Here is a 26,781-nt window from a genome sequence, read left to right as displayed (position 1 = left end):
TAAGTGTTTGGTACCTTTTATTCAAGGAAGTAGGGGAAATTGATACCTTTAGATTTCATTTCAAGATGAAATAAGCATCAATTATCTAGAAAATTCCCTTCTGTAAATGTCTCATTGCTAAATTTGGTGCTGCAGCATAGGCACTTTAGGTTTTTCACTGTCAACCTGCTCCATGTAGCACTGGTGGAGAAATCCATGTTGTTCCCACCCCAGTGGTTTTACTGAATAATGAGTAACCCATTCTTCCTTTCAGCTCTGTTCCAACGTTGGCCGAAGAAGCCATCTTGAAACAGAAGTGTTTACTGACTACTGAGCTCTGAGGGTTTGGCTCCTTCTCACTTATAACTGGAATGCCCAGCACTCTGCAGCTGTCCGTCCTGGAATCAATTTCCGCTGGAATGTGTTGGGTTCAGGAGCTTGTCCTTACTTGTGAGTTAAAAAAGCTCACCTAGATTAGACTTCAACTCAATGAAAAACATTTTCCGTCCAACTGGAAGGGCTTAATTACACTACGTATTTGATCAAATGAGGGTATCTACCTATAATTGTATTGAAGTTGTCAATTCTTGAAACGAGAATTACTTTCTCTGTGGTTTCCTTCAAACTCTTGGCTCCATCTAGTGGGTGTAATTGTTCATAACCCCTCCATAACCAGAGGTCTCTGGTAGTCAGTAATAGCCTTTTGAATGTTATTTCTCTCCCTAGTATCAGGATAAGTGTCCTTGGTCTGAATGCCTGTTAGAGAAGTTGCCCTTATCCATTGAATACCTAGAAATCAGGAATTTAGGAAATTAATGAGGGCATTATGTAGGTAGATTAAGGCCTAGCTTGTTTACAGTTATTACAGTACTAAAAAGAAGTTTAGAATACAGAAGGTTTCCAGGTGTCTCCCATACTTTTAACATCTTACTGGACTGGCTATCTTAATACTCCCAAGTTTACATTAAGGTTAAGATAAACTGTGTGTATTTTGCGTCATATTTTTTTTTTTTTTCAGCCCTGCTTCCCTATAGGAAACACTCACATGCACCACACACATAGACTGTAACTTTTCAGCCTGGACGGAGATAGCAGTCACTTCCCCACACTGCTACCAGTTTGGACATAGACTTCATTTCCTTTTAATATGTATGGGCTAAATAAAGTTAGAACTCATCAACTAAAGACAATGAAACAAAACAAAAATACCAGGACAGAAATGGGGAATCAGGGAGTAGGGGGATTTTGTTTCTTGAACACCTACCATGTCTGAAACTACTCTGCATACTGGAAGAACTCCTATCTCACCTTATGTTAGGAATTTTGTGTTAATTTTAAAAAGTTTCTAGAAGTTCCTCGTCACTTTTGGTACACAAAAAAATTCTGGATATTAAAGTAGTACATGCTCATATAGAAAATAACGAAGATGCAAAAATAACCACTTGCAATTCCAGCATCCAGAAAAACACTATTATTTTGGCTTTAAAACTTAAGAATTCCCAGTTGCTACTGGGAATGAGGATAGTGTGGAAACCATCTTGGTATAGTTGTTAATCCCTGTGATCAAGGATTGATATCAAACTGTACCTCCTGGAATTTGATGTTTAGTTTTCTGCCCTGTATTATATATATAATTGAGTGTTAATTTATGTTGCTCAGCATAAAAGAACATCCAGTTTTGTGACCTTTAAAACTCTGTGGTTTGGACTGTCCTGGGTTCCCTGTAGCACAGTCATGTGCTCAGGCAAACATGTGCTATTGTCTGATTGGAAAGATCAGGAATTTTAATCTTGTGCTGTTTCCCAGGGAGCTGTAGAGTTTGGAAACCACTTTTGCACGGAACAACTTTGGTGAAGGAAAGAAAGTTGGCGCTTCTTGCTGGCTTCCTCCTCTTAGCCATTGTGCTAAGCTTGTGAATTTCGTTGGTGGAGCTCTTGCCAATTCTTAATTGTAAAACACATTTTCTCGCAGTTGTAAGTGACAGCTAGAACCAGGGGCCTAGCCGGGGACATGCTGGACTGGCCATCAGATTTCTAGTGTGCTGACAGTGCTAGAAGTACTGAAAGGTTCAAGTTGTGCCTGTAACCGCGGTACGCAACAGCTAAGGCATTACTAGCTTGGAAGGCCTCAACTTCCCAGCCAGTTTAGGAGCGAGCACCAGCCTCATTTTAAACTGTTTAAAATTGAGGAATAAGTTGTTAAAAATAGTCTATAACCTCTGTGTCTTCAGGTACCTGTATTCTTGCTGGTTAGAATATTGATAAAGACTTCCTTAAACTATATTTAAACCTCAAGCTAAATTTTGTCTTCTGTCCTGGCATGAAGTGGTAAACATGGAAATTTATACTTTCATGATGAATTAGCCCTGACAGTGTAGGTGCCTGTCAAGTAGAATAACTTCCCTGTCACGTCTGCTGCTGCTGCCTTCCCCAGAGTTGCTGTGACGGCGATCTCGTTCTGCTTATCTGAGAGTGGAGGGGAGAGAACTGCAGGGCTCAGGATATCTGTGAATGTGTCCGAGAGGGAAGGGGAAAGTCCGTCTCTGTGATGAGAGAGAAGCATATATGTGTGAGTCAGTGAAGAATATGAGCAGAGGAAGGGATTTGAGGTGATGCTGGATAAGAAGGCAGGCTGGTTACAGCTATGGTGGCACTGCCCGTCGGTGACCTTCAGGGCTCAGTCTTCCACTGCAAAAGATTAAAACCCACCTGCACATCTGAATCCTCGGATAAACTAACTGAAGCTCGGATCCTCAGGTGAGCTCAAAGAGCCCCCCCAGTGGCTGTTCCCAATGACAGCTGGGTGGGCAGGAAGTTTTTCTCTATCTAGAATGAGGTTCCCATGCACCTTAGTAAATACAGCTAAAAAGAAATACTGGCAACGTTATAACTATGTGAACATGTTTGAAAAGAGAGCAAGAACAATAGTTGATTTGAGCGCTCCAGCTAGAAAGCTGTTAGTGTTCTTCCCTTGGAAAGTAGCTCGGAGGTGATTTAGAGCTGAGATAACAGACCCAGATTGGCAACAAATAACAGGAGGCTGTTAGCCACAGGCTCAGCTTCTCTGTGGTTACTTTCTTCCCAGAGTTTCCAGTTCCACCCTGGACTCCAGTAACTCATTAGGGTCAGCCATGAAGGCACTTGTGACTGGGAGCGGAGGGGCCGGCGCCGAGAGGGTGGCAGGCCTTCTTGTGTTGTCCTGAGGCATCTCGAGGGTCTGAGGGGCTCCCCAGACTGGGTTGCGGCCGCTGCTCCATCTCCGGGCTTGCCGTGTATCCCGCCCCAGAGACATTGAGTACAGAGCCATGCAGCAGGTGCCTGCTGCTGGCCTTGGGGGAGCAGAAAGGACAGGAATCTCAAGTCAGGCCATGTGACAGTCCGGGCAGGCAAGGGAGAGGTGGTTTGGGGGCTTAAAATCAGATTGTAGGCTTCAGCTTTCTGCCCTCAACTCTTCTTCAGAACTTGTAAAGTGATAAATGAGACCCTGTTTCTCCCTGCTGTCACAGTAGCACTCTTGGAGACACTGGAAGGGGGCACCGTTCTCCCGCGCCTGCCCTTCTAGAAGCGCTGCTGAGTAAAGGAATGAGCAGATTCCTTTGAGCTTGATAAATTCAGACATTCCCTGAGCAGCTTTCTTAAGATGTTTATATTGTTTTAGGAAAAATTCTACTTAAAAATATTTCTTATAGCCTGCTGTCTGTTTTCACCTTTATCTGCTTTTGCATAATCACGGAAGTTCTGTGGACAATCAAGGATGAAAGCCCTGGGTTGTCCCTTGCGTCTTGACTGCTCCTTCTCTCATGCTTCCCAATTTTGGCTAAAACCGGCACCTCTGTCTTCTCTTACATAAGCCCTAGAATGAAAGTTCAGGTGTTGCTTCAGAGACCATTTTAGAGCAGGATTATTTGACAGTCTCTTACATAGAGAAAAATCTTCCATATTTTTCCATAAGTAAGGGTCCTGAGAAGCAAAGTTCTTGTCTCCTCATTTAGAGCAGGCATGAGCAAAGTTTTTCTGTAAAGAGCTGAGGTAATACTTTACTGCTCAGCAGTGCCGTTGTTGTACAAAAGCAGCAAAACAGTAGGGAATGCATCGGCCGGCTGTGTTCCAGGGAAGTTCATTTACAAAAACAGGTGCTACTTCCAACTTCAAGCTTCGTGGAGTGGCAGCATGGCTCCCTGGGAGTCAGGCAAGTGTTCAGGTAGGTTCTGCAGCATCGTCCGCCGCTGGGAGGCCCCTGACGTTTCTGGACGTTGGCGTCCTCATTTGCATGGACAGGGTGGTCGTGGGTCTCCCAGCTCTGAGCATCTTTGTGAGGCCTGCCCACTTTCTCATTAATCTTGCCTTCAGCCTTTTGGTTGCTTAGAAACCTGGAGTCTTCTGCAGTTGAAGAATGGACATTTCTGTATTATTTGTCCCTTTTTCCTCTCAAAAATTCAAACACTCTGGTTTTTGAATGATCAGACAAAAGTTGGAAGCTTTTCCTATCTATTAGCCTTCAGGATGAGGAGACTTGTTTGGATTATAGAAATTTGTCCTGAGCTTAAGTCTGCTGTGTGAACATGTGCCAGAGCCGGAATTATTTCCACTTTTAAGATAGGATACGTGAGTCTCTTTATCACATTGCTTGAAATAATAATTCAGTCACTTCCCAGGATTTCTTTTTATCAGGGAGGTGTTTTAGTACAGATCCCTTGCTCTTTTTATTTTCATAAATAAATTTTCTTACCTGGGTATGATAGACAGTTTAAAGGACCTCACTAACTATTTTGGGTTTACTTTTTATATATGTAAAGCTTTGCAGTAGCTTTTAAAGTGTAATTTATTTTTATATCAAGTGCACTGTTCATTGTGTTCCACAGCTTTATATGACTTGTATTAGAAGCACTGCACTGAACTGAGTTGTTTGTATACTGACATGACAACCGTAGATGTGACCACAAATAAAGCCTTTGTGAAACATTTCTGTTTTTACGAGCTGTTCAGTTTTTTGGAAGTGTAATACCTACATGGTGCCCGTTTTCTGTCTGCAGCACGATTGTTAGAGCTGCTGTTAGTAGGAAAGCGAGGGAGCGAGTGGAAGCAGTGAACGGGAGGAGCTGCAGCACCGCTCTCCGTGTTCACTTTAGTACAAGCGCTCCAAATTTGGGAGCAGAGGCACTTTCAGAGTTGGAAAAACCTCATTGGTCTTTCCCAGCACATCCTGGAAGCCACAGTGGCCATTCCAGAAGCCACAGGGTGCAGCAGAAACACAGCTCTACTCAATACAGGAAACCTTAAATTATTTCAGAAGCCCGCGCCTCATTTCCGTTGTCTGGGACAGGGTGGTACCTTGTACGTGGAGCAGCGTCTGGTACAGGGCGGTAGGTGTCTTCTGTCACGCCACCCCAGGGCAGAGCCTTGCTGCTGGACAGAGAGTCTGAGCGAGACTCCTGAGACCATTCTCTTCCCTGCTCCCCTCCTCTCCCTTCCGCCCAGAAGACAGACAGCAATTGGCCTTGGAAACCAAGGAGCTTCAATTAGGTTCTGATGAGATGTGCAGAGAGAGGCAGGAACCTGGGCTCCATCACCTGTGCTGGAAGCTCTCCTCAAAGAGATTTGGCAATAAGCGACCAAAGTCACTCTAATGTGGGCAGAGTGACTCCTTGGGAAGATCTGGAGAGTTCTCTGACCAATAAGAAGGTGAGACGATGGGTGCAAGTGCGGACTCCTTCTCTGGCAACGGCAGGGACGGTCTGCCTGCTGCCTGACCAGCAGAGGGTACCTCCTGGCACCTTGAGTTGGGGACGGCAGGACACCTGGGAAGGCTGTGAGTCCCCAGAGGGAAGGGAATGGTTACTGGGCTACCAAGACAATCTATACACACACACACACACACACACACACACACACACACATACATGTGTATATATATATATATATATATATATACACACACACACACACACATATATATGTATGTATGTATATATATTGGTTAAAATATGAAGGAAAAGCAAAAGCAAAATTCAGGAGAGTAGACTGCAGCTGGATAATTGCTCTTTTAAGCCTTGGAGATATAGGGCTTGCACTTTTAAAAGAAATTGTATGTTTATACTCCAAAAACATGTATTCTAATGTTATTTCTGTTCTTAAAATATTAAACATTAAAAAAAAATGAACCCAGCATGCCACACAGAAAGGGCTTTTGTGGTCAGTACCAAGGAAAGATAGGCGGGGCATGAAGGGCACTCAGGTCAGTAAGGCCCAACAAAACGAGCTCAGTGTTGGTTTGGGGGCAGTGTGGTGGCTTAAGGTGATTTGTCCCAGCAGATGTTCAACCCAACTTGCTTAGGTTCCAAGGTTCCATCATGGAGGAGAGACCCTCAGGGGTGCAGAGAGACCCTGTCTCCACAGCAGGGTTGCCCATGCCCTCGTGGGCCCTGGCGGCCACTCCCTAGCTTCCCATAGTGCACCCTTCACGCCTCCAAGTGCATCATGCATAGATCAGAGCTCGCTCATGCTCTCAAGTCAGGAAATTAGGATGTTGGAGGGGGAGTAGAATTGCTGGATGACCTGGTCCCAGTCTTCCATGCGTAGATCAGAAAAGAGATCCAGAGAGGGAAGGAACTGACCCTTGGTTGTAGGGTCAGGGGTAGGAATTCCCTGCTCTCCTCCTCTCACCCACTTCCCTCAGCACTGCTAGTCTTGGCTGCCCATGCCAGAGTTGCCACAGAGCACAGTGTCACCTTTTCTGTGGCACCTCTGAGGCCCTTCCTGCCTGGCTCCAGAATTCCCATGGGAGAAGCTTATCCATGTCAAACCTCCATGGCTCCAAGCAAAGTCTCCTCAGAAAAAAACCACAGCACGGACCTGGAATGACCCACATACCTCTGCCATCCTTCAGGGCTTCAGAGGTCCTGGAACAGCCCCTTCCTCTTCTCCGGATTACAGCCAGTAGCCCTACCTCGGAGTGATCACTCCATGTTCACCATGTGCTCCCCAGTCCCACTGGTCCTGTCCTTTCAAGAGCTCTGAATATTTTCTAGCTGGCAAACCAACAGGACAGGTGTTCACGGGAAAGTTCCACCAGACACTCAGGGCTCTCACATGGTTTGCCATTGTTTCTTATTTATTTTTTCTGTACAAAAATCTTTAACCTCTAAAAGAAAGAATCATAAACATTTTACGTTATTAGATCCTCAGATCTTACTCATAGCTGTATTTTGTGCATTTTTACCAACCTCTCCCCATTTCTCCCTACACTAGCCCTCACCAACCACTCTTAAACTCTCTGTTCCTGAGTTTGCCTTTTTTAGATTCTACATATAAGTGATAGAATCCAATATGTGTCTTTCCCCATCTGCCTGCTTTCACTTAGCATAACGCTCTCAAGTTCCATCCATGTTGTCACGAATGGTAGGATTTCCTTCTTTCTCGTGGCTGAATAGTAATATTCCACTGTATATATGACTCATTTTCTTTAGCCATTCATCCACTGATGGACATTTAGGTTGTTTCCATTCCTTGGCTATTGTGAATAATGCCACTGGTTCTTCTTAATCAGTTTTAGGTTAGGGACTCTTACACATCTGGACATGTGGGTAGTTTTGCATACAATTCCACGTGCTCATCGATCCCTTAGGAATCCTCAGGTCAGAAGCTCCTGCTCAGGATGGGAGTATCTGGCCAGAGGAGGTATTGGGGGTGGAGAGGGGCAGAGAGAAGGAGGGATTCTCCTGGGCAACTGATGGCTCCCCTCCCCGCTGTCTGCAGCACTGGCCAGCGGTACAAGCTCAACAGATGCTTGTGTAACGAAGGCCTGATGGCATACACAGTTCTCAGCCTAGGATAGTCAAGAACAGTACTTTAGGCCAACTGTTGAATTATAATAATATGAAAATATACCCTATCAGAGCCCTGCCATCAGCCTTTCTGCCTTGTGCTTTGTAAATGGGAGACTAGTACCTGCCTCATGGTGTGGTGAAGGTTACATGAGTTAATACCAGAACCCATTGGGGCGCCTGGGTGGCTCAGTCGGTTGAGCGTCCGACTTCAGCTTAGGTCATGATCTCACACTCCGTGAATTCGAGCCCTGCGTCGGGTTCTGTGCTGACAGCTCGGAGCCTTGAGTCTGCTTTAGATTCTGTGTCTCCCCCTCTCTCTGCCCCTCCCCTGCTCATGCTCTGTCTCTCTTTGTCTCAAAAATAAATAAAAACATTTAAAAAAATTTAAAAAAAAATACCAGAACCCATCTACGTGCTCGTGGCCCTCAAGTCCCTATCTCTAACCCATATCTCTGCCTGAACCACCCCCCGCTCCTGACTCCATGTGGAAGTTACTCGGGTACCTCAGACTCAGTGTATCATAAGCCACACTTAAAGTAGTTCTCCCAAAGCTCCCCACCCCCACATGTGCCCAAACTTCGGCTTCTCAGTGATCCTGGTCTCAGTGAGTTGTTGACTTGCCCTTGATTCCTCTCTCTGTCCTCCCATGTTCTTTCAGTCCTCACGCCCTGCTGGGTCTGTCTCTGAAATGCCTCCTCATTTTTGCAACTACACCCCTTGACCAAGTCAGCATCTGGCTTGACTTGCATCAGGCAGTTGCCTTCGTCAGATGAATCCATTTTCCAACTGTAGCCAGAAATGAGGTCACGCTCCTCCTCAGCCTAAAACAGTAATGGCTTCCAATTGCCTGGAACACAGCATCCAAACTCCTTTGCTGGCTTCCACAGCACGGCCTCCAGCTGTGCTGCTAGCTTCCACTCCTTTGGGTGGCCTGTACTCACTCTCATGACTGGGCCTTCCCTCCTGCTGGGAACTCCGTGGCGCCGGGCCCCGGGCCCCGTGCCCTGAGGCTTCTCATTGAGGGCCCAGGTTGCACATCGCTTCCTCCAGATGTCCAACCCCCCAACGTGTGCTCCAACATCAGCCCATCTCCACTGTCAGCACCTGTGTGAGTTACTTGTTAACTGCCTTCCTGATAATACAAGTTCCTCCCTTGCTGCATCTGGGGTACCCGGCGTGCTTCCGGGCATGCAGTTGGTGCTCAAATGTTTGTTGAATGAAAGCTGGGAACTGGGGAGATGGCCGAGACTGACCTCAAGACCGTGCGAGATCTCACCTCAATGGTGCAGACGCACTCCTGCAACAGATGCAAGATACCTTTCAGACCATGTCTGACCAGGTCATTGGAAGAATTGGTAACACGAGTAGTCACATTGACAACCTGGAGAAAAATGTTGCAGACCTCATGGCACAGGCTGGGGCGGAAGAACTGGAGGGTGAGAACAAAATACCTGCCACACCAAAGAGCTGAAGTTTGTTAACTTGCCCTGAAACCCGGAACACCATTTTTACAAGCCAAGAGAAGAACAAATGGCTTAAAAAAATTTTTTTAATGCTAATTTAGTTAGAGAGCGAGAGGGAGACAGAGGATCCAAAGTGGGCTCTGTGCTGACAGCAGTGAGCCCAACACGGGGCTGGAAGTAACAAACTGTGAGATTATGACCCGAGCCGAAACCAAGAGTTGGGCGCTTAGCCGACTGAGCCACCCAGGTGCCCCCCAAATGACTTTTTGAAGCAACTACTATATATAGACAAGATTTCTATTATAATGTGTGCATTCTTCCTGTCACATACTCTTGTTAGTTTATAGAGTGATTCACACCCCCCTCCCGGTTTCTTGAACATGGTAACTTCACATCTTGCACCAAACACTAGAGCAGTTCCTGCATAAAACTCTCAAAATTTTTATTATATAAAAAAAAGTCAAATGAATGCTGAACTCATTAAGCACCTACTATGTTCCATGGGCTGCACTTGATCCTTAATTCAGGTTTTCCCATTTACTCCTTACAACTTCTGTGGTCTTACGAAGAACCAGAAGTCTGGCTTCCAGTGGGTGTTGGACCAGGACTTGAACCAGGTCTGGATGACTCTACGCCTGAATTCAGCATATCCCGAATCTCAAGCCTTCACACACAGGTCACCAATTGTCCCGGTTTGCCTGGGACAAGGGGGTTCCTGGGACATTGGACTTTCAGTGCTAAAACCAGGAAAGTCCCAGGCGCATCGGGACAACCTGTTGCTCACTGTATTAACAGACCACAATGTTGCCACATTTGTGTGTTACTTAGAAGTTCCTTTAACATCATTTTTACCCACCTGCTTTTACATGGGCTTATCCTAAAATGTAAATCACACTTGTGATGGAATGGTTATTTATAGTTTTGTTAATGTGCAGTAAAAAGAAAGCAGTCTATCTGCATATCACGTAAAGCTATCTCACAGAGCTCCAGGGGTGAGCCTGGCCTGCTTTGTGAACCCTTATCCAACCCTGCACTTCCCCAGACCCAGAATCTGTCCTTCCTGCCTCTGAGCTCCCCAGGAAGCACTGAACTTGCCTTCTTGGAACTCGGTCCAAGAGTATCAGTGCTCACTAGGGTGTGGAGGTTATCACCTTTGATACACAGCCTCCCCGCGAGGGCTGTCTCCCTAAGACACCAGCGAACGAGTATCCTATTAGTGACATCTGGACGTGTGTGTGTGTGTGTGTGTGTGTGTGTGCGCGCGCGCGTGCTGCAGGGGTTGGTAAGCAGTGTGTCTAGGCCATAGCTGGTACACTTGTCCCAGTCAGGGTATGGACCCAGGTGTGCCGGCTTATCTCAGGCAGGGCCAGAACATAGGCCCAGCTCCTTAGGAAGACTTGGTTGATTTGGTCTTGGGACCCTCTGCTCCCTTATCAAGCTGAGGGCTGTGTCCTGAGTCCTTTGACCTCTGCCTTGACACTTCCTGTCATTCAAGAGCTGCCTGCATCTAAATGGCTCTCCCCACCAGTTCCACAGGGGGGCGCTGCAGCACCACAGTCAAGAAATAGAACATTGGCAAACGTAGCCGGTCTGCCCAGATCCCTTCCCAGCCCCCTCCCTACCCACAAAGGTAACACATCCCTTTAGGTACACATCCCTAAATAGCAGAGTTTAGATTTGCCTGCTTTTGAATTTCACATAAATAGAATCATACTGGATGTATTCTTCTGAACTTCTCCAACTTTGTGTTCATCCGTTCACTCAACGATTATTGACTGAGCATCTACTATGTGCTAGGGTCCCTATTAGATGTTCAGTACACAGCAAAGAGCATCTTCCACAACAATTCTGCCTGCACGGAAATTCCATGCCAACAGTGCCCTCCTCAGTGGTCCCCGAGGCCATGCTGACCCAATGAGGCTGATAGTCCTGCCTCCAGATATTCTGGAGCCGCCTTCTTGGTTCTGCTCAGGGTTTTGGAACTCCTTCCTCCGTTGCCCCAGATTAAGATACCACAAGAAAAGAAAATTACAGACCAATATCCCTGATGGATATAGATGCAAAATCCTCATCAAAATACTAATAAACTGAATCCAACAGCATATTAAATGGTTATACACCATGGCCAGGTGGGTTTTATCCCAGGAATACAAGGTGGTTCAACACCAAAATACCAGTGTGATACAACACATTAATAGAATGAAAGAAAAAAAAAATGATCATCTCCATTAACACAGAAAGGCATTTGACAAAATCTAACACCCTTGCATGATAAAAAACACTCATAAAATTAGAACTTCAAGGGAATTGCCTCAATGTGATAAAGGCCATATAAGAAATAACCACGGCTAACACCAAATTCAATGGTAAAGCACTGAAAGATTTCCTCCTGACATCAGGAACAAGATAAGGATGCCCAGTTCACTACTGGTGTTCAATATATACTAAAAGTCTTAGCCAGAGAAGTTAGATAAGAAAAAGAAAGGAAAGGCATCCAAGTTGAATCAGAAGAAATAAAACTATATATGCAGATGACATAATCCCATATATAGAAAATCCCAAAGTGTCCACAAGAAAACTACCAGAGCTAGTAAGTGAATTTAGCAAAGTTGCAGGGTACAAGATCAACACACAAAAATTCACTGTGGTTCTATACACTTGCAAAAGCAATAAAAAAAAAAAAAGATATTAACAAGACAATTCTGTTTACAATAGCACCTAAAAGAATAAAATAACTAGAGATATGTTTAACCAAGAATAAAAACTTCTACACTGAAAACTAAAAAAAAAAAAGCCAAACAAACAAACAAACAAACAAAAACAGTTGAAAGATAAAGAAGACCTAACTAAGTGGAAAGATGTGTTCATGGGTGGGGAGACAATATTGTTAAAATGTCAAAACCACCCTAAAAGATCTACAAATTCAATGCAATCCCCAACATTCCAACAGCTTTTTTTTTTTTTTTTTTTTTTTTTTTGCAGAAATGGAAAAGCCTATGAAATTCATAAGGAATTTCAAGGGACCTTGAGTAGCCAAAACAGTCTTGAAAAAGGACAAAGTCACAGGATTCACATTTAATGACTTTAAAACTTACTACAGGGCATGTGGGTGGCTCAGTTGGTTAAGTGTCCTACTCTTGATTTTGGCTCAGGTCATGATCTCACAGTATGTGAATTCGAAGCCTGCTGTGAGCGTGGAGCCTGCTTGGAATTCTCTCTCCCTCCCTCTTTGTCTCTGCCCCTCCACCAAGTTTTCTCTCTAAATAAAAAAAAAAAAAACAAAAAACAAAAACAAAAAAAAAAACTACCTACAAGGCCACAGTAATCATAGTATGGTACTGGCCTAAGGCTAGACATACCATTCAAATAGAACTAAGAGTCCAGAAATAAACCCATGTGTCTATGACCAACTGATAGTTGATAAGGATGCCAAGACCATTCAGTAGGGAAGGCATGGTCTCTTAAGTGATGCTGGGACAACTGAGTTTCCACTTGGAAAAGAATGACACTGGATCTCTACCTCACAGTGTGCACAAAAATGAACTCAAGTGGATCAATGACCTAAATACAAGAACTAAACCATACAGTTCCTAAAAGAAAACTCAGGTATATATTTTCATGACCTTGGATTTTGCAATGGAGTTTTAGATATAATTCCAAAAGCATGAGAAACAAAAAGAAAATGGATAAGTTCAGCTTCATCAAAATTAAAAATTTTTTGTCCATCAAAGGACATTATCAGCAGAGTGAAAAGACAATCCAGAGACGGGGAGAAAATATTTGCAAATCACATACTTGATAGGGAATTAATATCCAGAATGTATGAAGAGCTAAAATTCAACAATAACCAGATGCATAAACCAATTAGAAGATGGGCAAAGGACCTGAATAGACGTTTCTCCAAAGAAAATATACAAATGTCCAATAAGCACATGAAGAGTTGCTCAATATACTTATCATTAGGGAAGCAATCAAAACCACAAAAAGATACCATCTACTGGGATAGCTATCATAAAAAAAAAATAAGTGTTGACAAGGATGTGGAGAAATTGGAAGCCTTTTACATTGCTCGTGGGAATGTAAAATGGTGCAGACACTGTGGGAAACAGTTTGGCAATGCCTCAAAAAGCTAAAGAGAATTATCATATGATCCAGCAATTTCCCTTCTAGGTACATACTCAAAAAAAATTGAAAACAAGGACTTGAAGAGATCCCTATGGGGGCGCCTGGGTGGCGCAGTCGGTGAAGCGTCCGACTTCAGCCAGGTCACGATCTCGCGGTCCGTGAGTTCGAGCCCCGCGTCGGGCTCTGGGCTGATGGCTCGGAGCCTGGAGCCTGTTTCCGATTCTGTGTCTCCCTCTCTCTCTGCCCCTCCCCCGTTCATGCTCTGTCTCTCTCTGTCCCAAAAATAAAAAAAAAAAAAGAAAAAGAAAAAGAAATTAAAAAAAAAAAAAAGAGAGATCCCTATGTGTTGCTGTTTGTTGCAGCCTTATTCACAATAGGTTAAAGCTAGACACAACCCAAATGTCCATCAGTGTAGATGGATAAACAAAAGATGATCTATCCATATGATGGACTATTATTCAGCCATAAAAAGAGTGAAATTCCTATAGAAGCTACAACATGGAGGAAGCTTGAAAACATGCTACATGAAAGAAGCCAGATACAAAAGGATAAATGTGCTATGATTCCACTTATCTGAAATATCTAGAATTGGCAAATTCACAGAGACGGGAAGTAGAATCAGGGTTTTGGGGAGTTGCGGAGAGAAGGGAATGGGGAGTTATTGCTTGATGGCTACAGAGTTTGTGTTTGGGATAGTGAACAGGTTTTGGAAATGGATAGAATGGACGGTTGCACAACCCTATGAGTACAATGAGTGCCACAGAATTGTATACTTAAAAATGGCAAAACTGGCAAATTTTGTTCTATATATTTATAGACACAATTAAAAAAAGAAAGAATTCAGGCCAATGATGTGGAAAGAAACGTGCTGGAAAGCTTCTGGGAAAGGTTTCCTCATTCTCAGCAGAGAGTCAATGGATGAGATGCTCTCTCTCATTTCTCTGGACCTGCCATGGCCATCTTGCTCAGTGGACTGAGGATGAAGTCACTATGGAAGCAGATGGAAAGACATAGGTCCTGGATGATGTCATTAAGTGACTGAACCAATGGGCTATGGAGTCAGCCAGTCCTCTCTTGGGATTCAAAATTATGTGAGATAATAACTTTCTTCTTTTTAGAAAAAGGAAACACAAACACCCAAGACAATAAAGAGCTCTTGAGCTTAAAATAGGGAATTTTCTGGGGTGCCTGGGTGGCTCAGTCAGTTGAATGTCTGACTCTTGATTTTGGCTCAGGGCATGGTCTCATGGTTCATGATATCGAGCCCTACGTCGTCGGGCTCTGTGCTGACAGCACAGAGCCTGCCTGGATCCTCTCTCTGCCCCTCCTCTGCTTGTGCATGCTCTCTCTCAAAATAAATAAATAAACTTTAAAAAATAAAACAATAAAAATGAAATAGGGAGTTTTCCGAAAGACCTGGAAGATGAGAGATTGAGATATTCAGACAAGTTGGGGTAATGGCTTTGCCCCACCAGAAAGATGAAGAAGATGGATGAAAACACATCACCTTTCAAGTAGCTGCAGCCAAAACAGCTTGCACAATCCATCAAACCAGAGAACAACTGTAGAGAACAGTAGAAGATGCTTGGAGGACAGTTTTCCCCTTTGGGGAAGCAGAAGGAGCCACAGGATGGAGAGGAAGTGTGAGCAAACTCAGGACCCAGGAGGGTGAGGAGGTGGGTGTTTGGGACTGGGTGTTACTCTGGAGACCTGGAAGGTGAACCAAAGGCAGTTTTAGAGAAATGGGTGTATGCAGCTGGGTTCAATACTTACTGGAAAATTGTTGAAAAAGGAGAAAAGGAAAGGAATGCACACAAAAGTAACTGAAGAAGATAAAATAATGGCTTACTTCAAGATTGTATTAAAAACCTCCACACTGAGAAAACTGCACTGCAGTCAGAAAAATCACAGTTAGAGCGGGACAGGCAGAAACTGCTCTGGCAGAAACCAAAGTCCTTGAACTCACTTGAGTTCAGAAAGGAATTTTCATGCAGATCCTGTCTTTGCAAATCAGCAGCGCCTGCCCTCCCTGAGCCACTGACCCACTGGGCCATGGGGGAAGTTGCAGACCACAAGTGCTAATGGTAAGTGTGGGGAGTCTTTCGAAGGGAGCTCCAGGGCACGTGGGTGGAGGGAGGGAGGAGGGCTTCCATCTCAGAACTGAAGGACACAGTGGGGATTGATGCAATATCGTACCTTCCTGCCTGGCACATCCTGGTCATTACCAGGGCCCCAGGCACCGGGACGAGGCTGGTGTGGGAGGGTAGGCGCCAGGCTGTATCCCCACGTAGAAATTGCCAGTAATGGGAAGTCAGCCCAGCCCCCACCTGCCCCCAGTCACTGGGGCCAAAGGAGCCTTGTGCTGACCCGTTGTACTTCCTGCCTGGGCTCGTTTGTCAGGGCAGGCTGGCCTCTCCTTCCCCTTCAAGGTGCTGGCCATCACTTTCCCACACTCTTCCCAGGCCTTTGACTTGAGCCCAGCTGGCACATAAGGACACGGCTCAATGGGGCTACTGGGTGGCTCAGTGGGTTAAGCGTCTGACTCTTGATTTCAGCTCAGGTCATGATCTCATAGTTTGTGGGATGGAGCTCGGTGTCTCCATGCTGGGCTCCGTGTTGACAGCGTGGAGCCTGCTTGGGATCCTCTCTCTCCCTCTCTCTCTCTGCCCCTCCCCCACTTACATGCATGTGCACGTGCAGCTCTCTCTAAAAAATAAATAAGCTGAAAAAAAACACGAAAAACCCACAGTAGGATGGACTCTGAGCCAGAAGAAGTGCAGTGGGGCCCCTTGAGGTGGCTTGGTGGTGGGGGAGGGCTGCTGGGCCGGTCCAGGTCCCCGCACTCCTGCACTGAGCCCGGGCACATGGGGGTATTCTGCTGATCCTGGCGTCTCCGTGCTGCGGGGATGAGAGGACCCAAGAGGTGAAGCTGGGCCGGCTGCATGAGCCCTTGTGTCCGTCCTGGGAAGGAGGAGGGTGGAGAGGAGCTGTGGGGTGGAGGGCGGCCACGGTCCCCAGCTGAGGGGCCTGGGACCACCCTGGGCCTGGATTGTCCGGGAGGTCTCACCATGGCCCACAGCAGGACAGGTATTCAGGAGGTGGGGACTGCCACCATCAGACTGGCTCATGGGCTCCAGCAGAGGTAGGCTGTAGTCAGAGGCCCATCCAGGCCTCAGCCCCGCCTGCACCTCCCTCTGCCTGAAAGGCTCTGTGTCCCTGCGGCAGGGGCTGCTCGGTGCAGGACACACTGACAGGGCCGGGGGCCTGTTCGCCCGCTGGGGCCTGGAATGGAGCTTCTGGTCCCCGGTGGGCCCCTTGGGAGTGGAAGCGGTGGAAGCCGGGGGCCCTGGGGCGCCGGGACCCCACCTGCTGCAGCTCCTGGCTGCCCTCCGACCTCAGGGTTAAAGGCATGGTGAGGTCCGCGGCTGGTGCCTGGCACATTGTGTCGGTGGCTCCAGGCTGACCTTTGCTCACCTCCTCCCGGGGCCTCGGCCCCCGAACCTTCGCCCTCCTGTTGCCACTCCCAGTGGCGGCCGTGCCCGGCTGCTGAGGCCACCTATCTGCTCAGCGGCTTGGGGTGCTTCTCACCACCTGTGCTCCCCGGCCCTCTGCCTCCCTTCTCTCCTCTCTCTTCTCTGCCTTCTCACTTCTTACCCCTTCAGACCTTCCAGGAGCTGGCAAGGATGTGCTCGTTCACTCGCCCACTTATTCTTTTGCTTTGGGGGTTTGATTTTTTTTTTTTTTTTTACATTTTGTCCCCATGATCATCTCTTATTTATTTTATAACTGGAAGTTTGTACATTTTGATCCCCTTCATCGATTTCACACAACCGCACCCCACCCCCACCTCTGGCAACTACCTGTTCTCTGCATCTATGAGTTTGGGTTTTTGTTTTTTTGTTTTTTGTTTTTTTTCGATACCACATACAAGCGAGATCACACGGTATTTTTCTCCGTTTGACTTACTTCACTTAGCATAATGCCCTCAAGGTCCGGTTTATTCTCCAACTGACAACGTGCGGGACCCTCAGAGATCCAGGGATGAAGGTTCAGCCCTGGAGGAGGTCCCCACTCTGAAAGGAGTCACGTGTAGAAACTGCTGGGGATCCCGTTAATGCAGCAGAGTAAGGGGGAGGGGTGTCAAGGAAAGCTGTCTGGAGGAGGAGGGGTGAAGCTAAGACTTAAAGGCAGAGAGAATTTTACCAGCAGCTGCGCCTTTTCAGGGGGACCCAAAGCAGAGTGTACTGGGGTGAGGTCTGCATGTTGGGCCTGAGCCTCGAAGGAGTGGCTGGATTTTGGAAACTTCAGCACTAGCAGAATTAGCATTATCATAAGTGGTAATACCATAGAGGAAGAGCTCTGAGGCCGCCTCCCCCACCTGCCTGGCCAACTGGATGGTGGGGTGGTGTGGGCACCGCCCAGGCCCTGAGCTCCAGCAGACAAGCCCGAACCTACCACCGACCACCTTCCTGGGTCACACAGAGCCCTGCCTCTCCCCTTCACTAGCTTGATCATTAGACCAGAACTTAACCCGGGGAGGATTTGAGGAGAGACTTCCTGACCCAAAATAGTTCTGCTGTGGCAGCGTGGGGCCCCAAAAGCCCCCCGCACAGAAGTGTTCCTCAGGTGAAGGTGTCCCACCTGCAGGGGCCCTCAGGTAAAATGTGAAGTCTCAGAGAAGGGGACCAGTGGTGTTTGAGGCTGGCCGTGGATTCCTCTCAGTGCTCTGTGAGCAGATGCCATCCAGGGAGTCTGAGTAGCGGAAGGGCCCTGGTCACTGTAGGGCAAGCAGGCCATCCCTGTCTGTCTCACCTCACCCCGATCCCAATGCCAGGGGGAGAGATCCTGAGTGGGAAGAGGCTCCCCAGACCAGACAGGTATGGAGGGAGGCTCCTCTAGTTGAGAAAGTCTCCCCCACATGGCAGAAATCCAGCTGCTAACCATTTAGGCTCACTCATCCTGCAAAGAGACGAGGCCACCTACTGTGACCCTTCTTATTGGGGTCGAATTGTGTCCCCCCCAAAAGAGCTCTTCAAGTCCTAACGCCCTATACCTGGGATTGTAACCTTATTTGGAAATGGGGTCTTTGCAGATATAAGTTAGGGTGAGGTCCTACTGGATTTAGGGTGGGCCCTAATCCAGTGACTGGGGTCCTTATAAAGGAAAGTGGAGGGAGATTCAGACAGAGAGATGCAGACACACAAGAAAGAAGGCCATGCGATGATGGAGGCAGAGACTGGGGTGCCGTGCCTATAGGCCAAAGAAGGCCAAGGATTGCCTGAAGCCACCAGAAGTAAGGAGAGTGCCGAGGATAGATTCTTCCCTATAACCTTCAGAGGGAGCATGGCCATACGGACACCTTGCTTTTGGATTTCTAGCCTCCAGAACCGTTAGAGGATAAATGTTTCAGGTCACCCAGTTTGGGATACCTTGTTATGGCTTCCACAAGAAACTAATACACTTACATCCAGAGCGAGCTACCTTTGGCTTGTGCCTCGATCCCTTGGCCTGACAGCCAGGTTTGGGGTGTGTCTGTTGGTGAGTCACATGAGGCGGCAAGATGGGGGCCTGCACCTGGACTTTCCTTCTCTCTCTCAAGAATTATTTGTTGATCACCTACTGGGGTCCAGGCACAGTAGTGGGGGATAGACATGAACAGAGGCACGGCCCAGCTGACACTCCAGTCTGGGGAAAGAGTGTGGGGAAACCCATAAGGTTCATGGCCTAGGCCACAGCCCACCATGTGGGATTCCTGTGAACAGTGCAGGGGTGCTGTGGCCAGTGAGCTGGGGGTGGGGGGCATGTCAGGGCCAGTGGGGTGCTTGGTGGGAAGCTTGCCGGGCTTTCCAGCCCCACTTGGGGGACACCAGAGTTGGGCTGGCTCCCTGTGTCTCAGGCCATCAGCGCTCACAGTGGTGACCACCTTGGTGACCTTACAGAGTTGACCCCAAAGGCTCAGAGAGGTCAGGAGGCTGTCTGTCTCAGGTACAGTGTGGATGACTCAGTGGTCCTCCTGCCAGAGGAAAGAAGGCCCGGCTGGGAGCCGAAGGGGAAGCCAGAGACAGGGACCCAGAGGCTCTGGGGTCTGGGCAGGGGCTCCCCCCGTCACGAGGTGGTCCCTGTCAGAAGATCCCTTTGCTTCCCACACCACGAAGTGTTTCTGAATTGTCCGCTCCACCTCACCACTTGGGTCGCATCTCAAACTCAGCATGCCCTACACCCCACCCTCTCAGCACATCTTTCTCAAAGATGCCTCTCATGCCTTTCCCTTCCCCCTTTACTCATGGTCCCCGGAACAAGTGCACTTTGTCAAAATTCAAACTTGCTCCCCTTTCTGAAAGATGACAGTGAAACACGTCCATCATAAAAAAAATGATTGAATATGGAAAAGTAGAAAGGACAAAGCACCTGTACCACATGGGTTTATTTCCTTTCAGTCTTTTTTCTGTGAATTAAAGTTTTTAATGTTTTATTTTATTTTTGAGAGAGACAACACAAGCAGGGGAGGGACGGGGGGGGGGGGACACAGAATCCGAAGCAGGCTCCAGGCTGTCAGCACAGAGCCCAACGCGGGGCTCGAACCCACAAACCTCCAGATCATGAGCTGAAGTCATGATTGACTAGTCATGGTGGCTAACCGACTAAGCCACCCAGGTGCCCCTTTCCTATGAATAGTTTGACATTGTTTTTATCTTACATTTCCATCCCTGCCCTCCCCAACTCAGTATAATATTGCATTTTCTTGGACCCTGAAAATTCTTTGTAAAATATCTTTTTAAGAGACTGCTCAAAATCTGCTTAAATCCCTTGGCAGTTTCCATGGCTTTCTGGGTACTAAAATTTACTAAAATTCACCGTTCAGCTCTCAAGATCAGTCATGACCTGACACCTGCTTCTCTCCCTCTCCTTACTCCCTCCTGAACCCCCTGGATCCCTCCCAAAGGAGCATGGACACACGGTCCCGAGTGCCCCTCTGCCCACCGTCCCCCCACAGGGTACTCTGCTGTCCCCAGGGTCACCTCCGTGGCTCAGGAAGGCAATCCTCCACCCCTTGTTGGGACGGGAACTGGGGCAGGTCTATACCCTAGTGGGGGCTGCGTCCATCCTCTCCAGAGCTTCCGTTTGTGTCCAGATCCCACCCAGTGGAATGAAGGAAGGGCCTTGGGATTCTGGGAAGGAAAGCCTTCCTCCCCGATGCAAAGACACATACAGGGGAACTGCTGCTCCTCTCGGGTGGCCATCACTTCGGATGGATGTGACACCTGAAGCTGTGACCGGTGACCGTGGGGGCAGAGATCACCAAGAGTTGAGGATGAGAGTGGCACGGAAGCAAGACGGAAGGCTGGCCTTCCTTGATGAATTGTTGAGCGGGGCACCCGGTTCACTGCTCATTCTGCCTCTGGATTTCTTGTGATGTTGCTTATTGTTTAAGTCACTATTGATTACCACCAGGGCACCCAGACTGACCTTTCCTCCTTCTCTCCGTGGTCCCGGGCCAGCCCATGCTATGAGGCCTCCGCGTCTGCCCCAGGAGGGCCCCACTCATACTCCAGCACTGCCCCAACCCCCGCCCCCGGGGCTGCTGTGCCCCCTACCCCCCACCTGCGCTGAAGCCCTACTGGGTTCCCTGCCACCCCTCGCCACACCCTCCAGTACTGGTGTCACTCTATCACAGTATCTCTGTCACTGGACACTCTCAGGCCTGGGTGCCCTGGGGGTGACTGGGAATTTCTCAAGGGCAGTGGCCATGCCTCATTTGGGGTGAGCCCACTGCACTTGGTACACAGTAGGTGCTCAGGAAATGTGAGCTGAGTGAACGTTAGTATTGGTCCCCTGCCTTTGAGCCTTTTGTGCTTAGTGTGTGCTATGGACTGAATTGTGCCCTCCCCCCCCCCCCAATTTATACATCGAAGCTCCACCTCCCGATGTGACAATATCTGGGGATGGGGCAATTAGGCTCTGATGAGGTCATGAGGATGGGGCCCCATGATAGGATTAGTGCCTTGTAAGAAGAGACATGAGAGGCATCTGGGGGGCTCGGTCAGTTAAGTGTCCTACTCTCTTGATCTCGGCTCAGGTCCTGATCTCACAGTTCGTGAGATTGAATTCCACATCAGGCTCTGTGCTGACAGCATGGGATTCTCTCTCTTCCTGTCTCTCTGCCCCTCCCCTGCTTACACACACATACAAACACACACACACACTCTCTCTCTCTCTCTTTCAAAATAAATATTAAAAAAAAGAGAGAGAGACACAAGAGACTTGCTTCCTCTCTCTCTGCCATGTGAGGACACAGCAAGAAGGTAGCCATCTGCATGCTGGGAAGAGGGTCCTCACCAGAGTCTGACCACCCTGGCACCCTGGGCTTGAACTTCAGCCTCCAGAACCATGAGAAATAAATCTGTGTTAGGCCATCCAGTTCATGATGTTTTGTTATGGCAGCCTGAGCTAAGACTGTGTTGTTGGCCATGGCCAACTGTTGCTTAACATTGTGGTGTGGGAGCATGCTGTTCTCTTCAGGGCAGGGCCTGAACCTTCTTCCTTTCTAGGCCTCTCCCTCCCATGGACCCCGGGGACTGGCCCAGGCCACCAGTGGAACACTGGATGGCCCACATGGCCTGCTCTGAAATGACCCCTTTTTACCTGCTAAGGGGTCCCAAGTGGGGTGTATGGGTAGACAGGGCCTCGGGGACATCCCAGGCAAGGCCCCTTGTCCCCATTCGTGACTTCTGCCCAAAGTCTTTTGGGAGGATGGTGGCCAACAGAGACAATCCCAGACTGGACGCCTGGCCCTGTCTGGACTCCTGAGGCCTGGGCCTGGGCCAAGGTGACCACAGCCCTGATCTCCCAGCTCTTGGGAATATGCTTGATATTGTTAGAGCTCCTGTGAGTCACCGCGAGCACCCCCGGGTTAGGGCAGAGTCTGGCCCAGTCCTCAAGGTCAACCAGGAGACCAGGCTCAGGTGTCCCATGCAGAGGGACAAGAATGTGGTCAGGGACCAAGGACAGAGTGGGAGGCTAAGTGGAGGTGGAACAGAGAGAAGGCAAGCCAGGGCTTGAGCAGAGAAAGGGGCCTTAAGTAATGTTCAAATGACCAGGACAGCAAGGACAGCAAGGCCCTCTCTGTGCCAGCCAGGGAGTCCTGTCATTAAACATGCTTCACAGTGGGAGGTTGGTGTATCTGGGGTGTGGCAGGGCAGCCTGAGGGGCGGGTCAGGGGCAGCCCTGGCTGGACATCAGCACTGGCCCGGGGCAACTGCCACCAAGTGTGGGAAGGCCCAGACTTTGTTCTCATTGGCAGCTGGTTACCCAGCAGGTGGGGTGGTGGGGGGCTGGCTTCCCAGAAAGGTCTAGGCTGGTGGGCAAGTCTTTGAACTTCCCACCCCACTCACTGCCCCTGGTTAAAACCTGGAAGGGCAAGGTCAAAATGCCAGGGTGGCCTCGAGGGATGGAACTTTTGCCACATGTCACGTTTCAGCTCCAGAGAGTGGCTCAGGCCCCAGGGAGGCCAGAGGGGAGGGTCACAGCGTGGTGAAGAGGAAGGAGGACTGGTGCCACTCGTGGGTGGGTCGGGTGAGGCACCTGTCCAGGAGGGCAGGCCCCTATGACAGACAGGGTGGGGGAGCCAGCAGGGCTTTGGCAGGACAAGAGATGTGATGGACACATGGCCCAAGATTCTGCACAGGAGTGTTGCTCACGTCCCAGGAGAGAGCTTGAGGCCCAGGTCGGCCTTGGCGGAGGCCTGGTGCAGGGTGAGAGGACACACACGGGAGGGGAGAGGTAGGGGCTGTGGGGAGCAGAGAGCTGAGCTGCTGTGGTGGAGAAAGGCTTCAGAACCACTTCCCCTGCCCCGCCCTTCCGCAAGCTATTTAACAAACAGGACATCCTACAAACGCAGAGAGAAGGTGGCCTGTGCGCTCTGGGGAGTGGCTGTCTATCCCCGTTTCCTCCTGGAGGTCAGGACCAACCACCCCAGCCAACACAACTGCCCTTTGGAAGGACTATCAAGGGGAAATAGCGTCGCTGCCACAAAATGGAGAGAGGCTTGTGGCCAGACTCGGGGAGGTCCCCTAGGCTCCTCTTAGTTCTAGGGAAATGAAAGCCAGCAGCAGGGACCAACAGTGGGCTCAGGACCCACGGTGTGAGTGACCCCACCGGGTTAAGTAACCCAACTAACCCAAGGGCCTGCAGAGGACAAAGGGAGTGTGGAGTCACAGAGGGGACAAGCCGTCCCGTGATCTGTCACGGAAAGCACAGCATCTGTTCTTTTGCAACCCTGCTGCGTCATACCGATTTTGCTATACTCACTCATTTTAATGTTCTTTCCTCTCTTTCCCCCACTATAATACAGGGCAGCTGTTCTCAAAGTTTGTGGCCACAGAACCCCTTTAACTCTTAAAAGCTGTTGAGGACCCCAAAGAGCTTTTTGTTTGGGTCCTGTCAACATTCACCAGGAAAGAAATTAAAGCCAAGAGCTTTAAAAAAAATATCAATTCATTTAAAAGCAATAAATTCACCACGCTAACTTTTTTTGATGAAAAATAACCATATTTTCCAAAACAAAAACTTTTTTTTTTTTTTTGATGAGTAGGAGCGCAATAATTGATTTTGCATTCTGCAGACGTTTAATGTCTGGCTTAACAGACTGCATTCCCACGTCTGTTTCTGAATTCAGTCTGTCGCAGTCTGTCCTCTCGGTCCAAGATAGGAGAGTTGGCTTCCCCGCCCTGGAAGGTGCAATTGGGAAAGGGAGGACCATGCTGTGGTAGTGAACTTTAATCCACACCTTCTGGAATAGATGGCAGCACAAACCAGAGGGCGGAGCGACACCTCCCAGGGTAGTTGGTAAGCAGCTTCGGAAAGCTCCATGCTCCCTTGGTGGGGGGGTGGGGAGGGCACCGCGTGGCAGCAGGCACAGTTGTGGCAGCCGGATGGCAGCATGGGAAGAGGGTGGATGTCAGCCAAGGGATTGGTGGAGTGGACTTTTGTCATCATCTTTGGTGACCCAGCATCAGAGGACCCTTCCTTTTTGGGCAAAATCCTTTACTGGGTGGGTTCTGCAGAGACCGGCCTCAAGGAGCCAGATAATCTGTGAAGAGGGTGAAGGTGTGCCTGAGGGTTTACCTGATCCTCTCCCTCCTGGCACTTGAATCTTGAGCGCGCGACAGAGACAGCGGAGAATTACTGTGGCAGTGGGGTGGCACGTACTATTTTGGTGGCAGTGTCATGTGGCCGACGCTGGGGCACCAGCTGCAGCATCCTCCCCAAATGGTCCCTGTGGCATGTCCCGGCCTGGGTCTGGGGCAGCACTCTCCTTGACCCCTGTGCACTTGCTGACTGGACCCCAGGCCTCCTGTCAGCCCGAAGTACCCGTATTCTCCTGACCGCTGTCCTTCCCAGCTCAGTCCTGTCACTGCGGACCACCCAGAAGCCTGGAGAGAGCTGGCCGCGGGGGTCTGCCTCTTCCCTCTAGTGTGCTGCCATGGTCCATCTAGACTCTGTTTCTTCCTGGGTTTCCAGCACCTCCCACCTGCCTGGGTTCCCTGTGCCCTGTTTTGACCTTTCCAAGGGATCCTGCAGAACCCCCCGGGGGAGGCCAACGGGGTACAGCACGGTCATCAAACTGTCCTGGGTGGAGTCTCCAGGGACCTGCCATAGCTTAGGAGGGGTCCAACCGCAGAGTCCCCATCTCGCCTCAAATCCCATCTCCCCCCCCCACATTCCCCAATTTTTTATTACAAACGATTAACTTTTTAAAATGACAGGCTGTTTGTAAAACAGAGGAGGAAAATGATCTACTACAAATTTTGTGATTCCTTTCCAGTCTTTGAAACTCTCTTGCGACATCTGTGCAGACTGTCATCGTTCCCTGGGCGTGTACCGGCCAACCCCCACCCCGAGCTCGGCTTTGTGCTCTGACCAACGGAACGAGTATGCCCGACACACACGTGTGGGCAGGGGCTGGGTTGTGCTTGCAGGGGTTGGCTTGGCCTCTTGTGCTTCTGCCATGAGAAAGAAGAACATGCCCCAGGGAGCGCTCCTCCTTCACCTGGGACCCAGAGCAGAATAAGGGACGCATTGTGGAACAGACCTGGATCAGACCCAGGGCCCAGCGTGGAACCGCCACAGCTGACTTGTAGACCGGAGAGCGCGAGTCTGCAAGCCGCTGAGATTTCCGAGCAAAAGCTAACCCATCACCTTACAGGAGGAACTCGTTCCAGAGTTTGACACACGCTAAGTATTGTGGAGAGTCCGCATTACGAGGTAGTAAGTCCCCAGGCACAGCTGAGAGAGCATATTGACTGTTACAGTCACTCCCACTGTCTTTATCTAATGGTTTGAGGCCGGAACAGGTACCGGACAGAGGACAGGGCGAAAGCTTATCACCTTCAGACCCTGGCTCTCCAACTCCAGGAGGGAGCGGGGGTTGGGTGAGTGTGGGGAAGGTCGGAGGGATTGTACCAATTGCCAACAACCCCTAGCCTGATGCCCGTAGACAGGAGGGGCTGGCCATCCCACTGCGGCCCCCAAACCCGCCCCTCGATTCCTCCAGCAGCCTGCTCCTCCACTCCTGAGTCTTCCTGAAGTGCAAGTTCATGTCTTTGAGATATCATTTGAGGCTGGGAAGGGTGGTCAGGGGCTCTGTGCTCCTGAATACAAAGATGGGCCCAAAGTTCGGGGCAGCATTTTGCACACCCAGCTCTTGCTATTTGCTTGTTATCCCCCACAGCGCGTGCTATCTTGTCACTGTCACTTTTGTGTACTTTGTGCACGTGGGGAGGAAGCACATCTGAATCATGTCTGGCTCAGGGTAGGTCCTCAATAAATGTTTGAAAAAAACAAATGAATCTTTATGAAATGTTACATCTACTGCTGCTCGGGGCTGCTTCCCACATCCCGCGGGCTGGTGGAAATGGAGAAGGTGTCTGTGTGTGTGTGAGCGTGCCAGCGAGCTTGGCACGGTCCTGGGTGACTGGGGCGCCCTGAGGCTTTCAGGCACGCAGGCTCCCAGGACTGGCTTTTGTTGCTGGCATGCCCCCTCGCTACGCATATCACGTTGTTTACTTAATTCACATCGCTAGCAATTTAGATCATTTTTACTAAGTTGCTAATGACAAAAATGGATTCCCTCCTTTCTTTTCTCCAGTAATAATATCACGACGCCTTTTTATTTCAACCTCCTTTTCAAAGTATTCATTTGTTCTCAGCCATAAGAACATTATTCTCCCAGAATCTGGTTTTTGCCTGGTTCCCTGGTCTACCGCTAGTAGTACCTCAAGAAACACTGCACTTATTTTAAAAATAACCTCAACTCTTCTTTTTCTGTTGCTGACAGATCAGTTAAGTTTGGACCTTAAAGTAATACCTGAAGGTTTTGGCTGTCTTTTG

The 26,781-nt window shown here is 48.8% G+C and overlaps 1 protein-coding gene, 1 long non-coding RNA gene and 1 pseudogene across 2 annotated transcripts in view; all 3 read left to right on the top strand.

Moving 5' to 3' along the window:
* Nucleotides 1-4,940, top strand: part of EPB41L5 (erythrocyte membrane protein band 4.1 like 5) — a 142,109-nt gene extending 137,169 nt beyond the window's left edge. Inside the window, 1 exon segment of the mRNA XM_030325470.1 lies at nt 254-4,940. Within this exon segment, the coding sequence (XP_030181330.1) occupies nt 254-320 (67 nt within the window). The 3' untranslated portion in view covers nt 321-4,940.
* Nucleotides 4,941-9,042: 4,102 nt separating this feature from the next.
* LOC115519974 lies at nt 9,043-9,275 on the top strand (annotated as a pseudogene).
* A 5,687-nt stretch (nt 9,276-14,962) lies between these two features.
* On the top strand, nt 14,963-26,236 carry LOC115521033. Its single transcript, XR_003970935.1, has 2 exons — nt 14,963-15,476; nt 25,217-26,236. It is a non-coding gene; the product is annotated as an uncharacterized LOC115521033 (long non-coding RNA).
* Nucleotides 26,237-26,781: the final 545 nt, after the last annotated feature.

Source organism: Lynx canadensis, chromosome C1 (assembly GCF_007474595.2).
Source record: "Lynx canadensis isolate LIC74 chromosome C1, mLynCan4.pri.v2, whole genome shotgun sequence".
NCBI classification, from domain to species: domain Eukaryota; kingdom Metazoa; phylum Chordata; class Mammalia; order Carnivora; family Felidae; genus Lynx; species Lynx canadensis.
This window is presented reverse-complemented; position numbering and strand designations above follow the sequence as displayed.